The 25,359-nt window shown below is 44.9% G+C and overlaps 1 protein-coding gene across 1 annotated transcript in view; it reads right to left on the reverse strand.

Annotated features, from left to right (window-relative positions):
• The window catches only part of LOC147747918 (rab GTPase-activating protein 1-like), a 1,062,456-nt gene that overhangs the window by 732,426 nt on the left and 304,671 nt on the right, over positions 1-25,359 (reverse strand). Inside the window, exon 4 of the mRNA XM_086926396.1 lies at positions 18,454-18,632. Within this exon, the coding sequence (XP_086782522.1) occupies positions 18,454-18,591 (138 nt within the window). The 5' untranslated portion in view covers positions 18,592-18,632. The remainder of the gene's footprint in view (positions 1-18,453; positions 18,633-25,359) is intronic.

Raw genomic sequence — 25,359 nt, forward strand, 5'->3', positions numbered from 1 at the left:
CTGATCTGGTCCACTGACTCCACTAGAGAAGTATGCACCATGGCCGCACAGGCGAGGGGGGAGAGGCGAAAGGCCATTGAGACGCTGCGACACAACAGACGCCAGGTATGACAGGGGGAGTGCCCCTCCCCCCAATGCCTACCGAACGGACAGTGGACCACAGGAACAGTGAGTACCGCATGAGTGGAACTGGCGATTGGTGGGGTTGGGGTTGGCGGGGTTGCCCCCGGACCCGTACCAGTCCTTGGCCGTCGGCAGGTACGGCTAGAGCCCGGTAAAAGACTTGCAACTAGAGGCTCGGGGATGGAACTAGAATCCCTTTAACAACCTTAACTTCCTCTTGGCCTCAACCGTGCTTATGCGCACTGCCCCTTAGACTGGAACTGTTGTCCCTCTCACTTGAGATTATGGACGGTGGCCCGTTTCGCCACTGCCCCTTTGGTATTTTAGTGGGTCACACCCACAGTTGGTTACTGTTATCTAATGTTTTTCCCCTACCCAATGTCTACCAGGACGATGCTAAGTGTACTACGGGGGGCGGAGATGGGCATGTTGAGATTGACAATGGGAGAGCCCCTAGCGGAGCTGCTGTCAGTGCGAAAGGTGGGGAGAGGTACGCACCACTAACATGACTTCGATTAAAATATGCACTTGGAATATCAGGGGCATGCACACACCCGCGCGCAGATACCAAATATACTCATACCTGAAGCGGCAGCAGGTACAGATCGCACTCTTACAAGAGACACATCTATGCGGGGCGGAGGTGGTTGCACTAAGACGCAGATGGAGGGGTCAACTGTACGCCACAGAATACTCCTCGTTTGCTCGTGGGACACTACTTTGGGTTAGGCCGGGTACCCCTTTCACAATGACAGAAGTGATAACAGACCAGGGGGGGAGATATGTGCTAGTGAGGGGTCGGTTGGACGGGCAGCCAGTGGTCCTGGCGTCCGTGTACTCTCCAAACACAGACCAGGGAAGCTTCCTGACACACCTCTCGGGAAAATTAGCGCCCTGGCATGGAGTCCCCTGGGTACTGGGAGGTGACTACAACGCAGTGCTAGACCCTGTACTGGACCGCTCGACCCCGCCCAGACCAGACGCCACGTCCTTGGGGGCAACGAAGGCTTTCACAGGGTGGGCAATGCAGTGGGACCTCAGAGATGCGTGGCGCGCACACCACCCAGACACCAGGGTATACTCATATTACTCGGGGGCACACGCGCTACATGTCCGCCTGGACAGATTCATGGTGACAGCAGAAACGCTCCCACACATCACTGAGACACATTACCTCGGCCGGACACACTCAGACCATAACCCACACACGTTGGCGATAGCTTGGGAACGCCCACACCCGCCCATACCCACGTGGCGGTTGCAGCCCGCTCTGCTACTGGACGCCCCCTTCAGAGACGCCCTCCAGGCCCGAGTGGCACAGTACTTCACCGACAACTCAGGCACCGCGTCCTCTCCAAGTGTGGAATGGGACGCCTTTAAGGTGGTGATACGTGGTCACTGCCTGGGCACACAAGGGAGCATACAGAAGAAATTAGAGGCGGATCTGAGCAAGGTGGAGGCGGACTTGCTCCGTTGGGAGCGGGAAGCAGTGGCCGGCACGGACGACAGGCTGCGGGAGGCCCGCGAGGAACATACGACACTACTAGAAAGGCTGAGACACGTTAATTTTGCGGCCCACTCCGCGCGGGTGCACCAACACGGCGACAAACCGGGGAGACTGCTGGCGTGGCTGGTCAAACAGGAATCCCGCACGGAACCGGTGTCCGCTATTAGGACAACTGGAGGGGAGACAGTATACACGCAGAGCAAGATACACCAGGCGTTTGTGGGACACTATCAGACCCTGTACAGGTCACAGATGAGGGTTTCCGCAGTCACAGTCGCGGATTTCCTCGCAGGTGTCCAACTGCCCTCCCTGACAGCAGCAGGAGGATCTTGGGGGACCATTCACCCAAGAGGAAATGCGAGAGGCTATCTTCGCATTGTCTAACGGCAAGTCTCCTGGCCCCGATGGCCTGCCTGCTGAGTTCTTTAAGGCTTGCTCGGACGTATTGATCCCGGAGATGCTCAAGCTCTATACCCATGCGATCGAAGACTCGGCGCTCCCAAATTCACTAAACGAGGCGAACCTGGTTTCACTGCTGAAGCCAGGCAGGGACGGCACGAATATGGGGTCATACAGGCCTTTAGCCATGTTAAACACGGATTACAAAATATTCACCTCCCTGCTGGCCCGCCGCCTGACCCTGGAGGTCCCGACCCTGGTTCACGCAGACCAGAACGGGTTCATGCCAGCTAGGAGCACCTCCCGTAACCTGCGTCGCCTCTTCAGAGTCCAGGAGGCGGCCACAACACACTGGCCGAGGTCGGGATGCCTCGTCTTGGACCTGGAGAAGGCCTTCGACTCGGTGGAGTGGCCGTACCTGGGAGCGGTGTTGGGAAAACTCGGCGTAGGAGATGCCTTCATGGATATGGTCGGGCTGCTTTACCAGAGGCCTAGCGTCCGCGTGCGGACGGGCAGGTTGCTGTCAGAGGCGGTGCGGGTACGCAGGGGCACCAGACAAGGCTGCCCTCTGTCGCCCCTTCTCTTCTCCCTGGCCATCGAACCCCTGGCTGCCCTACTACGGGACAAAGGAGGGGATTGGGGGATCCCGCTGGCAGACGGGGTGCACACGGTCTCGCTATATGCAGACGACCTGTTACTCTATGTGCGAGACCTCGCCGCGGTGCCTGCGATGCTGTCGGACATATTCCGGACCTTTGAGGAGGTATCGGGCCTCAGGGTCAACTGGACCAAATCCGGAGTATACGCCTTCAGCCCGGACCTGGAGGAATGCGAGGTGCACCTCGGTGGCGCCCGACTTACCTGGTACCCGACCACATTCAAGTACCTCGGGCTGCATATTTACAGAGACCCGCAGGATATATTAGAAGGCAACCTGGTACGCGCCGTGTCCTCACTGAGGGCCCAGATGAACTTCTGGAAGACGCTGCCCTTGAATGTGCCCAGCCGGATCGCTCTGTCTAAAATGATTGCGCTACCAAGACTACTCTACCACTTTGCAAATATCCCGACGTATGTCCCCACGAAGATCTTCCGCGATCTAGAGTCGATGCTTCGCGGCTTAATTTGGAACACGGGGCGCCCACGAGTGGCCCTGGCGAAATTGTATTCCCCGACGGCGGAGGGAGGGATGGCGGTCCCCAATATGGAGCTGTACTACCTGGCAGCGCAGCTGCAATGGGTTACGTACTGGCTCAGCGACTCACACCTAGACGACACTGCCAACGCAGACTACCAATGGACGCACCAGCAGGTGTGCGCGCTGTTTCATCCACTGACCAAGGGACCGCGCCCTCTGCCCCTGCAAATGGCCGTAGCCCGCAAATGCTTCCTCCGCGGCTTGAAGCTGACAAAGAATGTCAGACCTTACGCTCCCGCCCTTCCCCTGCTGGGCACCCCCCGGAGGAATGGGATGGTGTCGTCGCGCAGCTTGGAACCCTGGATCGCTGCCGGGGTGGAGACGATGGGCGACTTATACGCGGACGGGGCCTTGCTCCCATTTGCGGAACTATCGGAGGGCACAGGCCTGCCGGCAGGACAATTCTTGCTCCACGCGTCAGTGGTGAGGACGTACATGATATCCTGGGGAGATATCCAGGAGGAGCCACCGCTCCACCACTTGATCCAATACCTGCACGTCATGGGCAGAGGTTCACATATCACGCACTGGCTGGCACAGGCGCTCCTCATACACACCCAGAGGTCCACACAGCAGATTAGGGACAAGTGGGCAATCCACCGAGGGAGAGCTTGGACGGATAAAGAATGGAAACTGGTCTTGGCCAGCCCTGTGAATGTCCCGCGTAACTCCCGCTTCCGCACCATCCAGCTGTACATACTACACCAGGCATATCTATCACCAGACAGAATTAATAAATACTTCGCAATAGACACTGCAGCATGTCCCAGATGCGATCTGCTAGATGCTGACATCCTGCATATGCTTTGGGGCTGCCCGACACTGTCCAACTACTGGGGGGAGGTGACATCACTCCTGACACGCAGCACAGGCCCGGGACTACCCAACACGTGGGAGGCATGCGTTCTTGGGCTGTATAAGAGGACTAAACAGAACAAAACACAAGCCCGGTTCTGGGACCTAGGCCTTATCACAGCCAAGCGCCTGCTCACCAAGCATTGGAAAAGCAGAGTACCGCCAGCTCCCGCGCACTGGTATGCATCCTTCGTTAACTGGGCCAAAGCAGAGGGCACGGCACTGCGCGGGGAGGAGATAGCGGGTCTGAGACAGTTCCCGATTGCACACATCTGGGATGAAATCCTGGGGTCCCTGCAGGCAGAGGGTGTGGCCAGGGGAATTGCGCAGCGACAGCCGAGACGGGCAGGCCCTCTACGAGCGACAACATCATAGACAGGGCTGCACACCGCGCTCACCCCCCCCCCCTCTCCCCTCCCCGAGGGCGACACCGACCCCCCGGCACATACGCCGCGAACACAGTCGGCCACGCTAATGAGGGCTCTCCACCACGTAATGGCCTGCACGCTGCTCTCAACACTACAACCCTGACACAGCCCACACGAGTACACTTCCCCCCCCCCCCCTGCTTCTGACCCCCTCTGCACATTCCCATGTTGAAGGTTTCGCATTCCTGTTCTTCCCAGCTACGGGAATACCCACTACCACATAGCGACAGACAGACACCCCAGGCTAAACACATGGCACAGAACACGGGAGCGGGTGGCACCCACCGGAAATGCCGCAGGGGCGACACATACGATTGCTACACATGTCGTGCAACAAGCAGACAACTGGTGGGACGCCGCCGCTCACTGACCCTGTTCACCACCCACTTTACAACTAACCACACGGGACGGCCGCAGCTCTCTCACTACACTAATGCGCTCCTAGCACATGCATAAGCAAGTTGAAGAGACATTGCTGCCACATGCGCCGTGGGTGCATGGAGCTACACTGAAACCGTAGGCACACTGGGACGTACCGATGTGCACGGTACTGTTTATTTTTGTTGAAAAGTTATTGGTTCACTTATAAATAAAATGTAAAATGAGACGTCATTTACAGTGATGGCCGAGTGCTAAAAGCGCATGTTATGTATAATTTACTCGTGGCACGACACGCCGGACAATAAATGGACCTATGCATAATGCCCTCCCCTGTACACATCTGCCTCGACAATGCACAGATTTTTTTTTGCAGCCGGCCCGCAGGGTTGTAGGCTTTGCTATATGTACTGCACTTTTTGACCAATAATAAACGTCTCCAAAAAAAAAAAAAAAATGGAGGGTGGAAATAGTGGGACAAATGAGAAATTAGTCCCATAATAAGATATCAATAGCTAAACTTTGGCTGTGGAGCTGGTTTAGAGTGCAACCTGGACGACATTCTTGTCCCAGACCCTCTAAGGGAGAAGATATCGAAGTTGCCTGCTTTATCTGCCTAACTGAGCCCCCATACGCCTATTGATGTTATATGAGGTCTATAAAAAATCATCACCTTTGCAGTCTCTAGATATCCGCTTTGATGAGAAACTATGCATGTGCGACCACCTTTTGACGCCCACACCAAGGCAATGGACAAGGATATAACTTTACAGTTTGAAAATATACTCTCACCACATAATTTGAAATCAGCAGTAGAATTAATTGGGATTTAATTTTTAGGTTACAAATTAGCTCTTCTCACTGGTCTTCCCAAGAACGATCTTGGACTCTTGAGAGGAATTCCTAAAGCGGCATTAACATTCCTGACCAACAGTATAAAACACTATCGCGTCGCTCTCCCTCTCACCATACGTTAAATAGCTAACCAATGATTCCTACTGCTCTATTAAATTGGTCTGTCTCACTTACAAAGCTCTCAAATTCAACACTTACACTATTGCACACAAAAGCTTATCTCATCTGTTTGATGTAACAAAAAACTATTTCTTTGGACACCAAATTTCAATAAAAAGAGCACTCTATACAAATCATACACAAGCAATGCACTCAGAATGTATTCACTCTCCCATCCGCAGTAAAGATGCTACTTTGCCTGTTTTAAAATACGTTTTGTAGAACTTGCTCCTAGAGTAACACTTTAACCTCTACTGCTGACTTATAGACTTCCTACAATGCATCTTCTTTATTATAGCCTTATAGCCCACCGTAGAGGTCTATACAGGCCATTGAAGGCCCGCTCCAGCATTAAAAGGCCCGAGCAGCAGGCGAGGGCCTTTAAAAAGGGAGTGGGACTTTAATGGCTAGTATAGCCTGCTACGAAGGGCTATAAGGCTATTAAAACATTCTGCCACTAGAGGGCAGAATGTTCTAACTAATAAAACAAAGGCCTCTTGGAGCCCGAGGAGGTACAAATCCCCTTGGGCTCTGAGAGGCCTTCCTTCGAACATCAGGGCATGAACAAACACAACATGGAATGTTGTTCTGAGGGCTTTTACCGGCCCGTAGAAGCACAGAGCAATCCACTGTATTCAATAGAGTGCTCCACATTCCAATATTCTAATAAAATATAGCATTATTAATTAGCACTGAAACCCAATGTTGTCCTCATAATTTGCTTATCTGCCCATTTGACATTTTCCCTGTTCCAAATGTTTTTCAGTTTATACAAATACTTTTTCTTGATAAGGCTTCTATTACCAACAGTAGTCATCCTTTGAAATTCTTTCATAATCTTATAATGTTTTAGCCTGGAAATATTCTGGAATAAAAAAAAAAAACACTTCTATCAATTTTGTCCACTACTTTAAAATTAGCACTTAAATTGTTATACCTGTTTCAGTTTTCCTCTATTCTGTCTTTACAGATCTACAGCACCCACAATTAATTATACTTGAAAAAACACTCAGTTTTAGTTTTCCTTTATTCTACAATGGTTTTGCTTTTACTGGCTTATGTTTATTCTCCAGTATTTTTCTGATGTAAGTTCCATAGAAATAATAAATCAATCAATAAAATAATGTGTTTAGACTCATAAAGAATCATAAAAACAAATGATATAAAATCATAGAAACATATGATATAAAAATATCAATATAAATTCACAGTTCAAACATTTTCAAAAATGTGCATTCTCTATCATTAAAACAAAACACAACGAAAGTGATCATGATGTAGTAGCAAAATTGGGCACAAAAAGCAACAAATACAACAGTGAATCCACTGCCAGATACCCCCCTGGAGAGCTCATTGGAAAATTACTAACCAAAAATGCAATGAGTAGAACATTCAAGAGGTGCAAGACCTAAATTATCTGGGTAACATGACCTGTGCCCTAGAGAAATTAATAAAGGGCGGTGATACTGTTCGTAAGTGAAGTTTAGAAATTGCAGAATTTAGGTCTTGTTACATGGGTAAAGACGAGCATTCGCATAGAAGCCCTTCTTCTGGAGAAACTGAACCAAATCTGAATTATGTAAATTTAATTCCGCCATAACTCATTACAAATATGTTTCCCTATCATTTACTGTTGCTAATAAAAGAAAGCTATCTGTTGGCGTTATTTCTTCTACTGAGTCCCCTTTGTAGGCGCTGGCACCCAAAGAACAGCTGAGAATGTTCTTCTAGTCGCATACTGTTAATCTTTGCAAATACTAGGTCACATTAGGGTTGCGAACCACCTTGCCACAGAAGTATTGAGTTACATTAGTAAAGTACGGTGGGGCTATTCATCTAAATTGATAACCGTAAGAGGAAAGGGGCACATTTCACTTTATCTTCTGTAAACTGGAAAAAAAGAAGCTTCTGATGAATAAAAAAAAGCTGGGAGCAGATTGCGCAATTCCAGGCCAACAGCGCAAAAAGATCTACTCAATATGGAGGCGGTCAGCCTTAGAATAGCCCCATAGTCCTAGTCTGTAAATTGCAACTGGTAATAACTTAAAGCCAATCAGTTTACCCAAAGAGAGTAAAGGTGAGTTGTCCTATTACACGCTAAACAGAAAATAACCTCCTATCACGCTTGCTACTGGCAGTCTCCTGGTGATCATACGCTAGGAGCACTTAAAATTGAAAATCTCTTTAAGCTTAACTATTTTTGTCACTCTTCCATGAGTTTTACTGTAAACAGATAAATCTATCGAATGGTCAGTGCTGTTACTTATAGTATTTACTTTAAGACTAACTATAAATGCTTGAATGTCTTACAATGTACTGAACCAAGCTCTGAAACTCAGCTTGAGTGCAGCTTGTGTTGTATAAATCAACTATGACATAAAAAATAGATTCTAGACTATAATCCTGAGAACGATTTTTGATATGTTGCACAGACATTCAAATTTGGATGAACTACCACGAACATTTCTGCCTAAAGGGTTGCTCTCCGTTACAGACTATACTATACCTCTGCTTGCTACAATATTTAATTTCCCCACAGGATTTGATTCTTATACAAAAGATGTTAGAGTATCCACTTCCTCTGCCATGATTCCCTTACTAACTTCCTTTTCTCAACTTTCCAGTTCTCCTGCCTTAACCTTGCCCATTTGTTATTTATTTGAAGTTTGGAGCTACAAAAGTCTCCTTAAACAGTGATTAAAGAGTTTTAATTTCATCTAGGCTGTTAGATCAGCTTTGTACTAGAGCTAAAACAAGCAGAACCATTTAGAAGGGGTGAATATAGCAGAAGATGCCACGGTGAAACCATATATAAAAGTGTACAAAAAATAGTATGCTAACCAAGAGAAATTAATTGGAAAACTGTGTCAGGTGGATAAGATATTCTACTCCCTTGCATTTCAGCGGGTCCAATGTGGGGGAATTTATAGTCTTGGTCTTCGAAAAAGGGTCACATGATCGATCAGTGGGACTTTCATAGTCGTCCAAGACACTACACGTATGACACATCTCAACCCAATAAAATACTTGGTTTATTGAAACAATGTCTTGCATAAATAAGGAGGCAATAGACACTAGATGCCAAGTTAAAATATTTACTAGGTATGCACGTCCTCACCATTCTGAAAATAGGCCATAATAGTTCAGCTGTGATGCAAATTAGAAAAAACAGATTTTTTTAAAATTAAACATTTCATTATCATTTTCAATTTAACAAACAACGGTACAGTGCAGCATTGCGTCAGGGAGTGAACATGATGCATCATATGAATATACAAAGGTTATACATCAATAACATGGTTATCTATACGCGCATTTGCAAGCCGTAGTCTATATGTCTGTTCAGTACACATGTTGCTCATAATACCCTTTCTCTGGTCTTCAATTACGGACATCTAACAGTGATTCCTCTAGTGGGGGCTCACAAATATATCCTCGGAAAGCATTCCATTTGTCCCATACCCGTGTTCATTTCTTGGGGCATCCCCTACGTACGAAAACGTTTTTTTATCTTACCATAGCATTGTCCATATCGCGACACCATTGGTGAGGGCAGGAGCCTGTCTCGATCCCCAGTGTTGTGTTATATTACGCTTTGCCACAGTCATCCCAAGTGTTGCCCAGTCACAAGCCACATGATTGAGGTCTGTAGGTTCCCAGATGTTGAGTAGGCATCTTTTGGGTTCGGGCAGAACCATAACTCCTGTGGCCTGAGAGATATTAGCCATAACTGCCTCCCAGTATGGTGTGAGTTTTGGGCAGTCCCAGATCGTGTGGAAGAATGTGCCTGATATACCACACTGTCGCAAGCAGAGTGGTGTGTCTGTAGTGCCTAGTTTATGCAACAGTGATCTGGTGTAGTAGGTGTGGTGCAAACCTTTAATTGTATTAGTTTCAGTTTTGACGGAATCACAACCTCCTTGGGGGACGCAATTGCCTCCTGCATTCCGCTTCGTCTGGTGTGCCCAGGTCTGTTTCCCATCGCTCCTTAAGAGCTGCCATGGGCTCCGGCTGATTGTTTATTATTTTGCAGTAGGTTAGGGGAATTACTTTTTTTACTTAAGTAATCTGTCAGGAGCCTATCCTCAAGAGGCGAGGCCTCCGGTAATTGTGTGCCAGACGGAATTGCCCCCTGGAGGGCATGTCTAACCAGCATGTATCGGAAGATTTTTGTTTGTGCCAGTTCATAGTTGATCTGCAATTGGGCAAACTGGACAACCTCGTTTTTCTTCCAGATATCTCAAACCCTCGAGATGCCAATCAGATCCCACTGTCTGCACCCCTTTCTATTTCTTAATTTGCCCAACCGTCGGGTGTCCCACAAGGGCGTGGCCTGTGCTATGACTCCCTCCCACCCCATCACTCGCACTCGCTGTGCCTCAAACCAGACCCGGACAGTATGCGCTGTTGGGCTGTGAGTGTTGTCCGTCTAGATTTATTATACAAATCCCCCATTATACCTTCTACTTCCACGAGGTGTCTATCATCGGAAAAGCTGGTTCGTCGTGTGGTGTGTGTAGCCACTGGTTAATTACAATGAGCTGCAATGCCCAGTAGTATGTTCTTACATTGGTGAGGGCGATACCACAATCATACCAACTTCTCAATAGTTTATGTTGAGCTATACAGGTCGAGCGTCCATCCCATTGCAGATTGGACAGTTCGGTGTTTATCGGTACAAAGTATGCGGGGAGACCGGGAATTGTGTACTCTGCAGGGCATATAAAAATCTGGGAAGCAACATCATTTTAAAGAGGGCTGCTCTCCCAAATAGTGTGAGTGGTAGTGAGCGCCAGTGTTTGACGTCACAGCTAAATCGCGCCAGTGGTTGGGTAATGTTTTCGGTGATAAAGCGTGCCCTGATGTGCGTTATATATATGCCTAGATATTTAAATCCGTCAACTGCCACTTGTATGTCGCAGTGACATGGGAGCTTCAGCGGTGGTCCATGTAGTATATAGGGGAGCGACTTTGCCCAGTTCATGTTGTAACGAGAGAATCGCGCATATTTTCAGTAGACAGTTAATGGAGCATGCTGGAGATGCTAGATATAGTAGTACATCATCCGCATATCACGAAATACAGGCTTCCCACCCCATCGACCAGCGCAAACCTCGGATAACTGGGTCCTTTTGTATCCATGCCACCAAGGGCTCCCATACCAATGCAAAAAGAAGCGGTGACAGGAGGCAACCCTGTCTTGTCCGTCTACCCAAGGTAAGTCCACCGATATGCAGCCATTCACTACTACTTGTGCCAGCGGTTTTGTATATAACTGCTGCAACCATGCGCAGAATTTCGGGCCGAATCCCAAGTGTCGGAGCACTGCAAAAAGGAAGGGGCATTCAACTAAGTCAAACGCAATGCGGGCGTGTACAGGCAGAAAAAACAGATTTGTAGCTGAAGAAGAAACTAAAACTTTAAGGTAAATTTTTAATTTTAACGGTGTTAGTTAGCAGCACTATAAAATGTTAGTTAATGATGGAAATTGTGTCAGGATTTGCCTATTTCTTGCTCTTTTGAAATAGGGACACATGAGGTAAGACAGGGACGCCAAGAACTGGGATATTGTTGCTAAAATTAGCAAACTGTGTAATGGGGTTCTTCCAACTGGGGCTCAAAGTCAGAGGGAGCTCTGGTGTGGGTGGGGAAACACATGTTGAAGATAGAAGAATGAGCAAGTGAACCAAATACATTGTGTTTTTTGTTTATCAATGAGTCTATTTAATATAAATCTTAGATCTCAATGAATGCCATAACTCTACTTAGGATCTACCAAGCATTTCAACAGCAAATTACAATAATACGAAAGGGGTCCAGTCTCTAGATTAGAAGGAGGCCAAATGCATAGCGTACGACTACAAAGTAACAGACAAACTGAAATGGATTATAGATAATTCATCCAGAAAACTTCACAACCCTCAGGGAGAGTGATGTGATTAGGTACGCACATAGGTAACCAAAGTAAAATATAGCTGAGAGCATTATTTCATCATGCTTTTTTATACACCAGCTAACCTAACCGGTTTATATCCAAGTACAATGGGCACTGACTGAGGTGCCAGGATGCAAAAGCAGGTCATATAGATAAGTTGTCTCTTGCCTTTGTATATATAACATTTAGAAACACACTGCACAATATTGAAATAAAAGTGCAATTTGAATGGAATCCTGATCTGGTTCTCCTTGGGGCGAACTCTAACATAATGGATATCACAACCCATAACTATTTTTCATATTCTCAAAAGTTAGCAGTGCTCATTTTATGATCACAACATAGTCGAAAGCAACTTGAATCTATACTTTAGAATATCAACTATTGCGGACCCAGATTGAAGGCTTATCTGCACTTTTGTGGTATTGTAATACTAGCTTAAAAAAAGAAACAACCAATTTAGCACTGGATCTCATTTTTTGTAATTTAAACATATACCATCACGAATCATGTTTACCTGACTGACAACGTACTCCATTTTTCTATTTCCCCCAAGTCTTCTGGTTTATGATAGCTAAATTCCAAGTCAGAACTGTTTCGAGGTACAAGAGTGCTTTTTAAGTGGCTTGACTTCATCAGTAGGAAATACCACTCAGAAACCTATTGTATTTGATATATGCATGTTTAACACTGATCATACCTCTATTACAATTTACCATAGGGTGAAATTGAGTAATAAGGTGACAGTGCAGGTCAGAGGTGGCCAATGTTAATGCACATCAAATTTATTCAGGAACAGCCTAGTGAGTGTTTTATAGATTAGTTGGATACTATGTTATTAATCAACTCTTAAGTCGCTGCACACACTGAGAATGCTTTTAGCAAAAATAGATAATTCACAGTGAATGTATTACAGTAATCTCAAAAGTTCTTCTACTCTTCACATCAAATAAAAAAGTATAATAAATCAACATTTTTCCAGTGTTTTTCAAAATTCTGCATAGAGCACTGGTCCGGCTAGCAGTCAGACCTGCAGCCATGGACATTCATTTCTCAAGTATATATTTAGCTAAAGCAGTGCATTCTCCCACTTGAGAAAAATACCAACTGAAAAGGGACGGATAGCTTCAGAAAACCAGACATTATAAATAGATTAGAATAATGATAGGTCTTTTTTCTTTCTATCGAGCTGATCTCTTTAAAGGTTTGTCTGGGGCCCAGTGAACTTGAAGGCATTTAAACACCATACTTTATGTCTACGTCTTAGCCATATGAGCCAGGAAAACAATGAGCTCCGGCAACAGCTTTCTGAGATTTTTACCTATTGCAAGAGCAACAGTTTAACAGCAAAACGCATGAAAACTTAAACAGCTGCTTTTGGGAACAACAAGCGCCCTTTAAATAGAAATTGGTGGGAATATAAACTCTTTCTAGTAGATCAACATATTTATAAAGAGGGTGCTGTCAGGAGCCAACTTATTTGGAAATCATTGGGATCGAACCACAGGTAATGGCCTTACAGCTATGTATGACTTCCACCAACTTACTTCTTATACAGTAACTATTCTATTAGACCATTATGTAAGGCATCTGAACAAATCCATCACTCATACCTTCTAGGGTGCTATTGCTCTTATCCTGGGGCATCTTGTTGGCCTCCGGTCGTTCTAGGGAGGTTGGTGGGAAAACGCATTAGCCTTCCCTGCTCCTTTGCAATCGAGGCAAAGTTCCTACGTTTGAAATTTCTTAGAAGGCTTTCTCTGTGACAAAACTTTTATTGGTGGATTTTGCTTTCAAGCAATTATGATTATTGAGTCAATATGGACACAAACCAAAATATTATAGTTTCAAAAAAGAAAGCATAAATACAAACTCACAGATAAAAGTTCCATGTGAAACTTACATTTTGTATCAATTTCAATTGATGAGAGGAAGCTAAAGGAAAACAATGAAGTCTTAAGAGTGACATTAAGATTTAGGAAGGGATACAAACTCCATGTTCTCTCAAGTAAAAATAAACTCAGTTGGTAGGTAATGGTTACACAAGGTGTGTCCCAGAAGGACTAATCCAAAAATGAGTGCTTGATGAGGTTGGGCTTGCCGCCCTGTCATTATGTTATCAAGTAATCTCTTTGAAGGTTTACAACTGTGCTAAAAGGCACCCCAGGGATTTTCCTCCTGTGCTTTTGTTTTGCTCTACACATTAAAGAGCAAGATTAAAGTATTCACATGCACAGTATAAAATATGACGCTAAAGTAGCAAAAGAGGCACTTGATTTATTATTTCCGACAATTAGTTCTGATGTAGACCAAGGTACATCTATGTTTAAGATTGGATGTGAATATATGTTTAAATGAGCATTACAGTTTATAGGAAACAGATTCTTCTTGCAATAACAACAATAATATTAATATGAGTATGTCAATTTAAAAGTAAAAATAAAAGACATTATTTCGGTCTCTTTAAACATTTTGATGGCAAATTTTTTACAAAAAACAATGCAATCGGCATATGTTCCTGGTGTTGGAGAAGACTTTCAACAGATCAGATGTTATGCTTTTTGCACTTCTGAGTAGAGGCAGCATGGATGGGCCTTCGGAAAGCTACCATGAGAGTTATACAAAACAAGCGCCTTCTTCCCAAATGTCCTCTAGAACAACCTTTGCAGGTTGGTAAAAAGAGCAACTGGGCACAGAGACTCTACGATGCATCGCTCTGGACTTTTCCCATGAGGATCAGTACAAATTTGCATAAGGTAGGCCTCTGTCTAGAGTGACACAGGGGTTGAATAGCAATGGGTTGAAATACTATCCAGACTAAATGCCAGTAGTTTAAAGTATTTGAAAATATTGCTCCCAAAACCTTTTGTGTGTTATATATAGTGTCCTAAGTGGCAATGGGCATGTCCACACATGGTCCCTTTACTCATTGTACCACTGGATCCAAGCTCTACCTCGCAAGGCCATTTGAGATGGACTGTTCTCATGAGGAACATGGTCAGTAGTGGTTTGCACAAGGTGGGACTCTGTCTAGAGTGGCACAGTGGGCACAAAGCGATGGATTGGAATTCTATACAGCCCTATTTGCAGTGTTTAATAATTTGCAAGTATTCCATCCATCACCTTATGAAGGACTGCCATAAAAGGGGAAGTCATGAGCACTGCATTTGGTGCACGAGGTATTTATAGTTTGCAGCCTTAACTATAACTTGTGGATTTCTGTTTTTTCATTCGCTGCTCTAACTGGATTTGAATTGTGCTTTTTTTCAGTGAATTTCCTAGTTTTTTTTATACTTATGTTATAACCAAAGCTCACCACAATTTCACTTTATGATTTCGTTTTTCGGTTAAATAACTCATGAACAAAATCCAAAAGGCGCACGTTCGGTGCTAACAGCATTTATTCCAATCAGAGCAGACCTAAATCCATACGTGTTGTGGTTCCTCACTGGAACATTGCTCACAGCAAATTACCAGGTCTAACTAGGGTTTCTAGTGAATCAAGTGAAAACAGAGAGGGAACGTGTAGTGTGTATTTTAAAACTGCTTTTATTACAGGGGATCGATCTCTCTGATACAGGAACTAATGAATCACCAATTGAATATGAAAAATATTACATATAATGGATATAACATATTGGTATTTAGCCACTTGTCGCCCACTGCCAGCAGATGATAAATACAATGATAATACATTGTTTTATCGTTTTATTTATCTCTGTCTGAGCTGCTTATGTCCAATAGGAGGGGCCGAGCTGGGCCATGGCAGTTATAAGTGCACATGTCAGTTTGGCCGGCCGTCTATGGCATGCAACACTTATGTTTCTCTAACCCAGCAGTGTTCCACAACTGGTCTGGAGAAACCCCACAGACTTCCAGGTCCAGTCTGAGCGGCAAATGAGGCTGCTCAGATCAATCCAGACGCAGCTCTCAGGTTTTGAGAACAGCATCTGGATTTGGGGGGGGGGAGCCTGAGCCTCCAGGCCCATCCACTTGAGGAGGAGGAGCAGGAGCAACGAGGTGGCCGACAGCCGAAGTGAAGCAGAGCAGCAGGTGAGTTATTTTAATTATTTTTATGTTTTGATTTCCAAACCCCTCCTCTTCATCCCCTTCCGCACCCCCAAACCCACCCACCTGTCCCTCGCCCTACCAGTTTTGATTGGCCGCAGCCGCCACTGGGCTAAATCAAGTTCTTTATGTATTCATACCCTTTGATAATTAGCCTGCTTGACTTCGCCTGAGTAATGTTTGCAATGGGATTAGAGCATGGTAACTTTATTTATTGAGGTATTAACTGCCACAGCGCATTCTAAAATAATGATTTGACAAAGGATTCTTCAGTATGGTTTTCGCTTACCCCACTAAGATTCTCAGGACATAATTTCTTCATAATTATGTTTTCTTCTTTAATGGATTAGATGCTCAGGACACAAGTCCTTTCTCTGTTTTCACTCAATCAACTATAAGTTGAATAGAGACTGCAATAACTGGCTGCGAACAAGGTTCCAGCGAGGAGCATATGTCCTCTTCAGGAATGATTAAAAAAAAACAATGACAACAGGAAAAAGTGCACACTTTCTGGATTACGTTTCCGAGTGACTCCTTTGTAACAGGTTTCTTGAGCCCATTGCTACTGGTATTTTCTTTTAACTGTGATCAAGGAAGAGGAAAGAGATAGGTAGTGGGGAAAGGTGGAGTTAGAGATTACACTCTGCCAACAAAGTGTCAATAGACGTACCATGTTAATCCACGTAGAAGCTCTTTACTTTCTCTAGAAACCCAGCACGGTGTCATCGGATGATGCCAGGTTCATCAAGCCTGAATTAGAATTCTACATCAAGGATGGTACAGGAGGTGTTATAAGTGAGGATCCATAGGCCGTGTTTCTACGTTAGTTCTTATGTTTTCGTAAGTAAAGATGTAAAAGTGAGAATGTCAGGGATTTGGCGCATGTTTTAGCAATTTGAGAGCTAACTAGTTCCATATGGAAGCCAAAGTCTGCTCTAGAGATGTGCACATGAAATCAATAGCAAGCAAATATCTCGGAAACAGATGTGATAGACTTTAAAACATGTGCCTTTACTGCACAAAGGTTTACCGCCAATTAAATACTCGAGTTGGAGCCATGTGCTCTTTGCAGGAAAAGGCTAAGCCTCTATCTTTAGAAATTTTAGCTGACGTGAAAACCACAACATAGCTATGTGCACAGTTCCCAAAACAATTTGTGGTCCTAAGCATTTGGGAATCAATCTTTCCTGTGCCTTAAGGTAAACAAGTTTTAACTTGCATTTGCTGCAATAAGCAAGGCAAAATTGTTTGCCTGTGTTTCATTGTGAAAAATAATCACTAGCATGTGCCATAATTCCCTAGGCAACAAGTACAGGCCTGTTGACAGTCATTAGTGAGAGAGGACTTCACTCTAATGGTTATCACCTCGCAGCAAGAAATGGAAGGCAACTGCAAAAAATTACCATATCAGCAAAGAAAGAAACTGAGTGAAAGAATGTTTTCAAGTGAAAAAAAAAAAAAAGGGTAACTCCAGCTTCATCCCACAAGATTCACTGAAAAATGTTCCAGTCATGGAGAAACAACAATTAAGAGTATGTGAGGCGTTGGCAAGCCTGTGGGAGCAAGGTTACTTGTAAGGACTAGCATATATCGCCTGTGAATTTCAAGATGGCCGCTGGGGTGTTCCACAGTCGTACTGAGCCTCACGACCTAGTGGCCAAGGTAGCAGACAGCAGAGAGGAGTTGGAAGCAGCCTGCAGAGATAAAAGGTATGTTGGAACTTGAAGTGGGCAGAGAGAGTGTGGAGCATGATATTGGAGTAGAAGTCAGTACTGAGAGAGAAGAACGCAGAGAAATCAATGAGGAGAGCCGAACAGGAGATGCCAAGCACAAACCTGAATAAGAGAATCTACAGCAAATGGCGACTGCACGAGACATAGGGGAAATTCCTTCTCGTGACCCCCAAGGAAGCCGAGGCCAGTACAGGGAAAGCCCAAGAAGGCGTCACCAAATACACATGAACCTGGTGAACAGGAGGGAATGGAGCATGCTAAGATCCCTACTGCCACTATCACAGATGGGGGTTGTGGCCATAGGCAAGGGCCGATATTTCAATTCACACACTGGTGGAGGTGGTGGCAGCACAGATGCAACTCACAGGGATGGTTGGCAGAGGAAGACACTGGGAACTCTGGAGTCACTCACGGGGAACCGTGGTTGTGGCATTATAGAAGGTCAAACTCAGGAAAAGCAGGCTCCTACTTGTATGTATGTGGTTTGCTCCGAGGAGACTCCTACCTCCTTAGTGAAGAGAACAGGGAGAACTCAGGAAGAGCCGGAGAGAGCAATTCCAGGAAGCCGAGAGACTGAGATAGCCACAGAACAGGGAAGGAAGTCAGAAACCCTAATAAAAAAAGATAACAAACCCCAACTAGTCGTGTGGTCTTCGCAGGCGACTAGAGTTACTTAGGAGAACATAACATTGAATTAACAATCTGAATGGTAATTCTCTTCTTGGGGTACCAAAATCAGGTGGGAGCCTCTCAACTGTAAGAAAAGGTCTGGTACCTGCCTACTGTAACCACTGTAGGATTTAGCACAGCATTACCTTGAATTGTGGCTTGTCGTCAACGCTTGAATTAGAGCCATCAGCCTGCTGGGCCACTAAGACAAACTCTTCACTGTTTAAGGTGGACACAGACTCAGAAGATCCTCCCAACTTGCGCAAGGACGGCCGGCCCTCCATGGCATTAGCAATTCTCGGAGCTGCTTCTAGTTAGTTGTGGACTGTTGAGAAAACACAACATCTAGCATAAGATGACATAACAAAAGATTAGTGCTCAGCTTTAAAACACTCAGACAGACACTAGATAACTTCTGTAAGTGCATGCAGAATAAATCTGACAAATAATGCAAAATAAAAATATTCCACTGATGGAATCCACTATGGACTATTCAGAAGTTCAGGTGTATACATTTTAGCAAAGTCCTTTTCAGACCTGGCCAATGTTGGTCTCCAACTTAGTTCAGATGTCTTTGAACACTGTTACTAAAAGTTACAACGTGCCAACCTAACAAGGCTGTTGAATTTCCCAAGTGGCTACGAAACCTATAGCCAAAAGCAACCAATCAGAGGTAGCCTAATAGAACTTATTATACTTTGGCACCTTAACAGTTTTCTACCACTGGGTGTATGGTCATAGGTGTATCACCTGGTATACATGAAAATGTACTAGCTTGGAAAACCACAGTTAGAAGCTCATCTTTTCTTTTAATCATTGTTATTGGCATTATTGCGGTGGGTCAATGAGTAAGAGTTCCAGACAAGGCTAGTACACAATAATAGCCTTTTGCATCATGCTCAAAAGTGGGTATTTTCATTGGCAACATTGTTGAAAGTCCCAGCATCTGACAAATCGGAAGTCTTTCCTGCAGTCACAATGCACATGCTAGAAATGATGCTAAAACCAGTTGGGAGGATGGTGGGTTTAGACCGTGATCTAACTGCCAGGGCAAACGTAAATAAAGCAGGTTGAGCTTGCTGACGTTCAGACAAACAAAGATTAGTCAAACGGCGCCAAAGTTATTAGCGAAACAAAAAATGCTTAGCCAATGGTAAAAAACGATCCCAACTATAACTACTTATCGCCAGTAGGATATATATATATATTTTTTTTTTTCCCTTGGTGAATTTCGCCACAACCGCCGCTCTCCTCAAAGTGGGTGCCTCAGCACGCGAGGGCGAACTCGCGTTAGCATTCAATGATACAAAGAAGAAGCACTGAGAACTCCAGGTATTTAGGATTAAGGAATATTTATTTTATAAGCGACCCATTGTGAAAAATAGACTGACAGACTTGTTTCGGCCTCCTGGCCTTCGTCGATGTCAATTAATCAAAGTGAACGACCTCATTATCAATCTGCATTTCATTGGTTCAGCAGTACATTTCATATAGCATAAAAGGAGGACTCAGCCAGTCCCCACCATTGGATAGTGTAGTAAACATGGTGGCCATCTTAAAACAAATGTTAAATGATTTCTTGTCAATCATTTGCATAAATGATGCCTTCTAAATTATTATTTGGGCATGCAAAATCGTTTAATATTTGTCGAGGGCAAAAATATACACTCTGGGGTATGTCCAGGGGTTGCATCTGTGCTTTGGCATTTCCAAGGAGACAGAGTAGTTTGGGAGATCACGGAACAGAACAGAAAAACTTACCTTTTCAAAAGATAACTAGGAAATGTTTTATGGTTTTTTATTGTACATTTTGCTGCGCGTTATCCTATACTGTGTGTAGCCAACACATTTTTTAAATTATGTAGGCTGGCTTAAACTGTGTGTAGTGAATCTTTAACCTTTTCCGTGCTCATGACGAGCTCAGCTCGTCATGAGGCACGGTGCTCTGGTGCTCATGACGAGCTGAGCTCGTCATGAGCCGTGGAACGCTCACACGCGGGGATAATTCCCCTGCTGCGTTGAGCGTTCCACGGGAACGGGTGTGGTCATGACAAGATCAGCTCATCATGAGCACACGAGCACTGTGTCTCATGACGAGCTGTGCTCGTCATGAGCACGGGGCGCTGTGCGCGCCTGCCCCTCTGCACAGCGGGGGAATTACCCCCGCTGCCAAGGGGTTAACTAATTACATGCATATTAACAGTGCTATCCCAGGAAAGGATGTTAGATATGCATATCAATTTTCCCTAGTGGACCAACCAGGATGTAACTCAGTGACTCTGAGCATGGCATGGGGTTAGGCACAGGCCCACAGGGGTGTCAGTATGATGTCACAATATAAAGGGTGTAATTTTAAGTCAGGCAGACCTAATGACTTTGTCAAAAGGTCAGAACACCAAAATATAAACGTGGGTTCCTATTTTTCAGGCACGAGTGTGGCCGTAGCATTTTAGGATCTGGAAGAGGTGGGCGACATACCGGGGTTTGGACCTAGAGCCTACTGCCGTGAAGGATGTGGCAGTTGAGGGTTTAATTGGGGAGGATTTGTGGTTCCAGACCTATTGGGTCCTGCGGATAATGTTCCTAATGTGCGGGCGAATTTGTGTGATTAATTGTGTGGTGCAAAGACAGTCCGGGAAGGGGGGGTTGTTTCTTTATTGTTTCAGTTTTTGCAAAAGTGTATATGCTAAAAGTCAACGCAATATATATTTCTTGTATACCATGTGGCAGTCTGTCTCTGGGTTACAGAGCTCTGCATTGTATTTGACTATTGACTTAATAAAACCTGTTAAAAAAATATATAAAAGCGGGCCTTAACAAGAGGTCAGTACATCAACTTATATAAAACTGACCTATTATCTTTGTCAAAAAGTCACCAATAACCATAATCAAAAATATATTTTATACATTCACACCCGGGACACCCACAACATGTCCAAATGTTGGGGCTATGGGGGAGCCACAACGCCCCCGCAGCCCCTTGTTGCTCCCCCGCCTGCACTCAACCCGGATACGAAGGAAGTCAGCTTCATTTCCTTGTTCCTGCCCAGAAGGGAGCAGTTTATTTCATTACTCCTGCCAGGGCAGGAGCAAAATTATGCCTCTGCCTGGGAGAGTGCATGCAAGGAATAAAGTTTATATTTCCTACCTGCCTTCTCTTCAGCCTGTCATCCTTCTAAGTTCATCAATATTATAAATATTGAGCAGAATGTCAGTAACACATTTCTTCAAAACTTAAATACCTTCCAGCTGTGCAGCAGGTAATCTACAGGAATTAGAGTTGGGAAACCCATGAGACAAAATACATTTTACAAGAGAGGGCCGCAAGGCACCTGGAGAGAACATACAATCTACCTGAAAGGTCCTCACCACAGGGTTAGCATATCCTCAACTCCATTGTTAACACTGCCAATAATTACATAATACATTAACGCTGGCACCTATCTCGCTGCATCACCAGCGAGACCTTAAATGCAAAATAGGCTTGGGTTTTGCAATAAGCTTGAGTTGCTAAGAATCACTACCTCCGGAACATTTCTCCAACAGTTTCGGTATAGGATACATATAAATGATAAAGAAATTTACGTGACAGACCATGTACTGATGTAGGCCTGCCAAGTATCACGCATCAGGGGTTAGGGCTAACGCATTTTAGTACTTTGTGTCTACATCACTGCACTAAAATACATTAGTCATGCATCTTAAAGAACCCTGTGACCTCGCAAGTGCGGGCTCTACTATGGCACTGCAAGAGCGTTGGCAGTGAGTGCGCTGTCCTGTGTTGACAGTGGAGCGTGCACAGCCCTGTCCTTGAAAGTCTTGTTGTACTCGAAACAATCAGAGCAATCACTATTAGTGCGCGTGGGGACTGAATTTCAATTATAATAGGACTGCAGCAGCTGCAACAATCATGAGTCACGCAATCATGAGTCAAAGAGCTCAGCTAGAGCCCAGGACTCTACATACATGTAGTCTGTGTCTATAGCCACTCTCCGCAGGACTCAACAGAGAGTAGGCGTTAAGGGAACGCTCAACAGATGAAAGGAGCAGGAAGGCAAGAGAACGCTGAGAAATGGCAGACTCAAGTTACTGAGCACTGTGAAAAAGGAGAAGCAAGCTTTGGATTCAAAAGATGAGTCTAAAAAGAAAGTGACAGACTTGAACACTGAAGAAAACAAAATGCATCTGAGAATGAGTGTTCTTCTGAGTAACGGGGCATGGAGGCAGTCCTTCTGGACCTTGCAGCGGAGTTAACAGTAGTTCCTAGGACTCTCAAGGAGGATCTAGTTAAGTCTCTTACTGGTAAATACATTTCACTAAAAATAATTGATGATCACGTAAATTCTCACAACAGTTTCTTCGAACATGCTGTAATTAGCTATCATTGGGCAAAAAACACCACCTTCCACCCAAGAACACTTATTACAGGGGCCTTTCCAAATACACTACGTCTTACTCACACAGAACCCGGCTAGAAAAATCTCAATCACTCAAGCACTTAAAACAGCACCAAAGCCATACAGATAACCAAACATTCCCAACTAAACAGAACTAGGAGCACCATACCAAAATACATCTTGACACCATGCAGATAAAATTAGCTTAAACCTGGCTTATGATACTGTCTAGAAAACAATCGGCATAGGCCCGGGCTACAGCCAACCAACCATTCATCTGACTGAAAAACAGCAGTGTCCTCTGGCAACGATCACCAACACATCTAGACCCTATATATGTTCTGGATTGCCTCCATTACGTTGCTAGTGGACCATGTGAAGAAGAACAATCTGAAGCGCTATCCATATGGAGATAGCAGATTCCTGACATTTTCTGTACACGGTCAAGTTGAATTCTTATTTCCGTCACCTTGCTTGACAAAGTCTGCAGTTGGAAGAGGCAGCACTGATTTTCACCTGGTAAAACAGACTTTGTGATCACAGAGTCAGTGGTTGCTTCAGGCTGGGTCGAGAGAGGTACTGAAGTGTGCCTTACTGTTGCACTGTCACCTATTTCGACAGCAGTGACGAGGTTGAGATGGAACCTTGAATCTTTATGTCTGCTCGTCTGAACCTAGAGACAATCCTCATCACCCCTAGCTTAGAGCACATAAACTATGAGAACACTCTCTATAGGGACCTACTTCCGACCTCCCCAGAATGCAGGCTTTAATATACCACTATCACTCCACGATCACCATGGATTCCACCAAAAATCCTTCCTCAGTTCAACTCAGCATTAATTGCTCCTATGGCTGAGTATAGAATGGGACATGGTCCAAGCTGCATGCTACCTTGACTCAATGATCCTATGATATGACCTGCAATCCTCAGCATACATATAGACTTCTCGATATTCGCGTTTGTTGCCAAGTGACCAGCGTTAGCTGATCTTCGAGTACAGCACCAAGTATGGAAAGCTCTCGGTTATAAATTAGAAGTCTACACTGCTCACTAGTGCAGAACACTGCAAAATCTCCTGGGCTTTCCAAAACTAATGTCAGCGTACTGTGGGCGGATATTACAGCACTGTTTTAATCTTTTTTGTTTTAGAAGGGATTAAGACAACTGGTGCAAGGTGAGGGGTTGTTAGCTACTTGTAAAGTGACTGAAATCTATTTGCAGACTCATTAATTGTAATAGTTTTATTATTTGTAGAGAACAATGTACACCACTACATGGCTTCCTGGTGCAGGAGGCCAAAAAATAACGTCTAACTCAGAACTTGTGACTCAAATAGTAAGCCTGATAGCTAAAACTAGCAGGATAGAGTCATCTCCAAAGTCTTCATAAACACCAAGTTGTTCTTGTTCTGTTTAAATTAAAAAGTTAGGATGTTCCATAATTTAGACGGGAGGTATCAAAGGAAGCCTCCACCCAAGCAAGGCATTTTAATTTGTGGAATACAGAGAATGATTATACTCTAGGAATTCAATAGTCACATGGGAGGACAATGGTATATGGAGCTAGCGAAAACTGACAACTCCTTCCTATAAGAGAACTTATGCAAGAGGAATAGACACTTAAATAGTATCCATTGGTTCACAGCCAACCAATGCAAACTTCTGTGAGGTTCTGATGCCTGATCAAATTTGCACAGGTACAATAAGAAGCAAACCACAATTTTTTGTGCCTCTCGAAAGTCTGGTAATCACATGCTTAGAAAATCCTGAGACAAGTGGTACAGTACTCTGGACTCAATAACATGCAAGAGGCCTTAACAATGGCAATCAATATTTTTAGGCAGATGGCCTTTCTTTAATGATAACACAGAGAAGATTAAAAAAATATATTTTTTTTATCTGCTTTTTACAGTGCATAAACACAACAGGCATGTCACAAAAGACCATCAGCCACCACCCTTCATCCCCCCGCCCTCCTCCCCCCTCCCGCAAAAACCTACTCCCGTCTTCCTCTCTGTCAGGCTTTACATTGCTTCTCCAAGGGCCCCAAAATACAAACACACAGTCCCAGTTAAATCCGCCTCACAGCCAAAGCAGCCGAGCACCCCTCCTTCCCTGGTTCACAATCCTCCATCCAATCCATGGTATCGGCGCCATTTCCCCCATACTCTTGAACTTCTTAGGACACCCCCTTGCCTTCTACGTGACCCTCTCTGCAGCCATGTATAGGTCCATGCCCCTCCTCAACTCATCCAGCCTTGGCGGGGTAGAGGCCCCCACGCCCACGCCAGATCCCTCTTAGCTACCACCATATCCAGAACTATAAAGATCAGGAGTGGGCAGCTCAGGTCAATATCATTCGTTATGCCTAGCAGCACCAATTTGGGATCTAGCGGTAGGGTGACTTCTAGAACCTCCCCCAATTCCCTCAGGACCTCCACCCAATACGTCTGTATGACGGGGCACATCCAAATAATGTGGAAAAAGTCCCCCCTCTCCTGACCACATCTGAGGCACTGTGTGTCGCTAGCCCTCCCCATGCGGTGTAGGCGTACCCTGTCGTAATATACCATGTGCAAGATTTTATACTGGATAAGCCGTAGGCGGGACTTGATGGCAACTTCCCTCAGGTGCATCAAGGCTGTGTCCCAAT

The sequence above is a fragment of the Lissotriton vulgaris genome, chromosome 1_1 (assembly GCF_964263255.1).
Source record: "Lissotriton vulgaris chromosome 1_1, aLisVul1.2, whole genome shotgun sequence".
NCBI lineage: Eukaryota > Metazoa > Chordata > Amphibia > Caudata > Salamandridae > Lissotriton > Lissotriton vulgaris.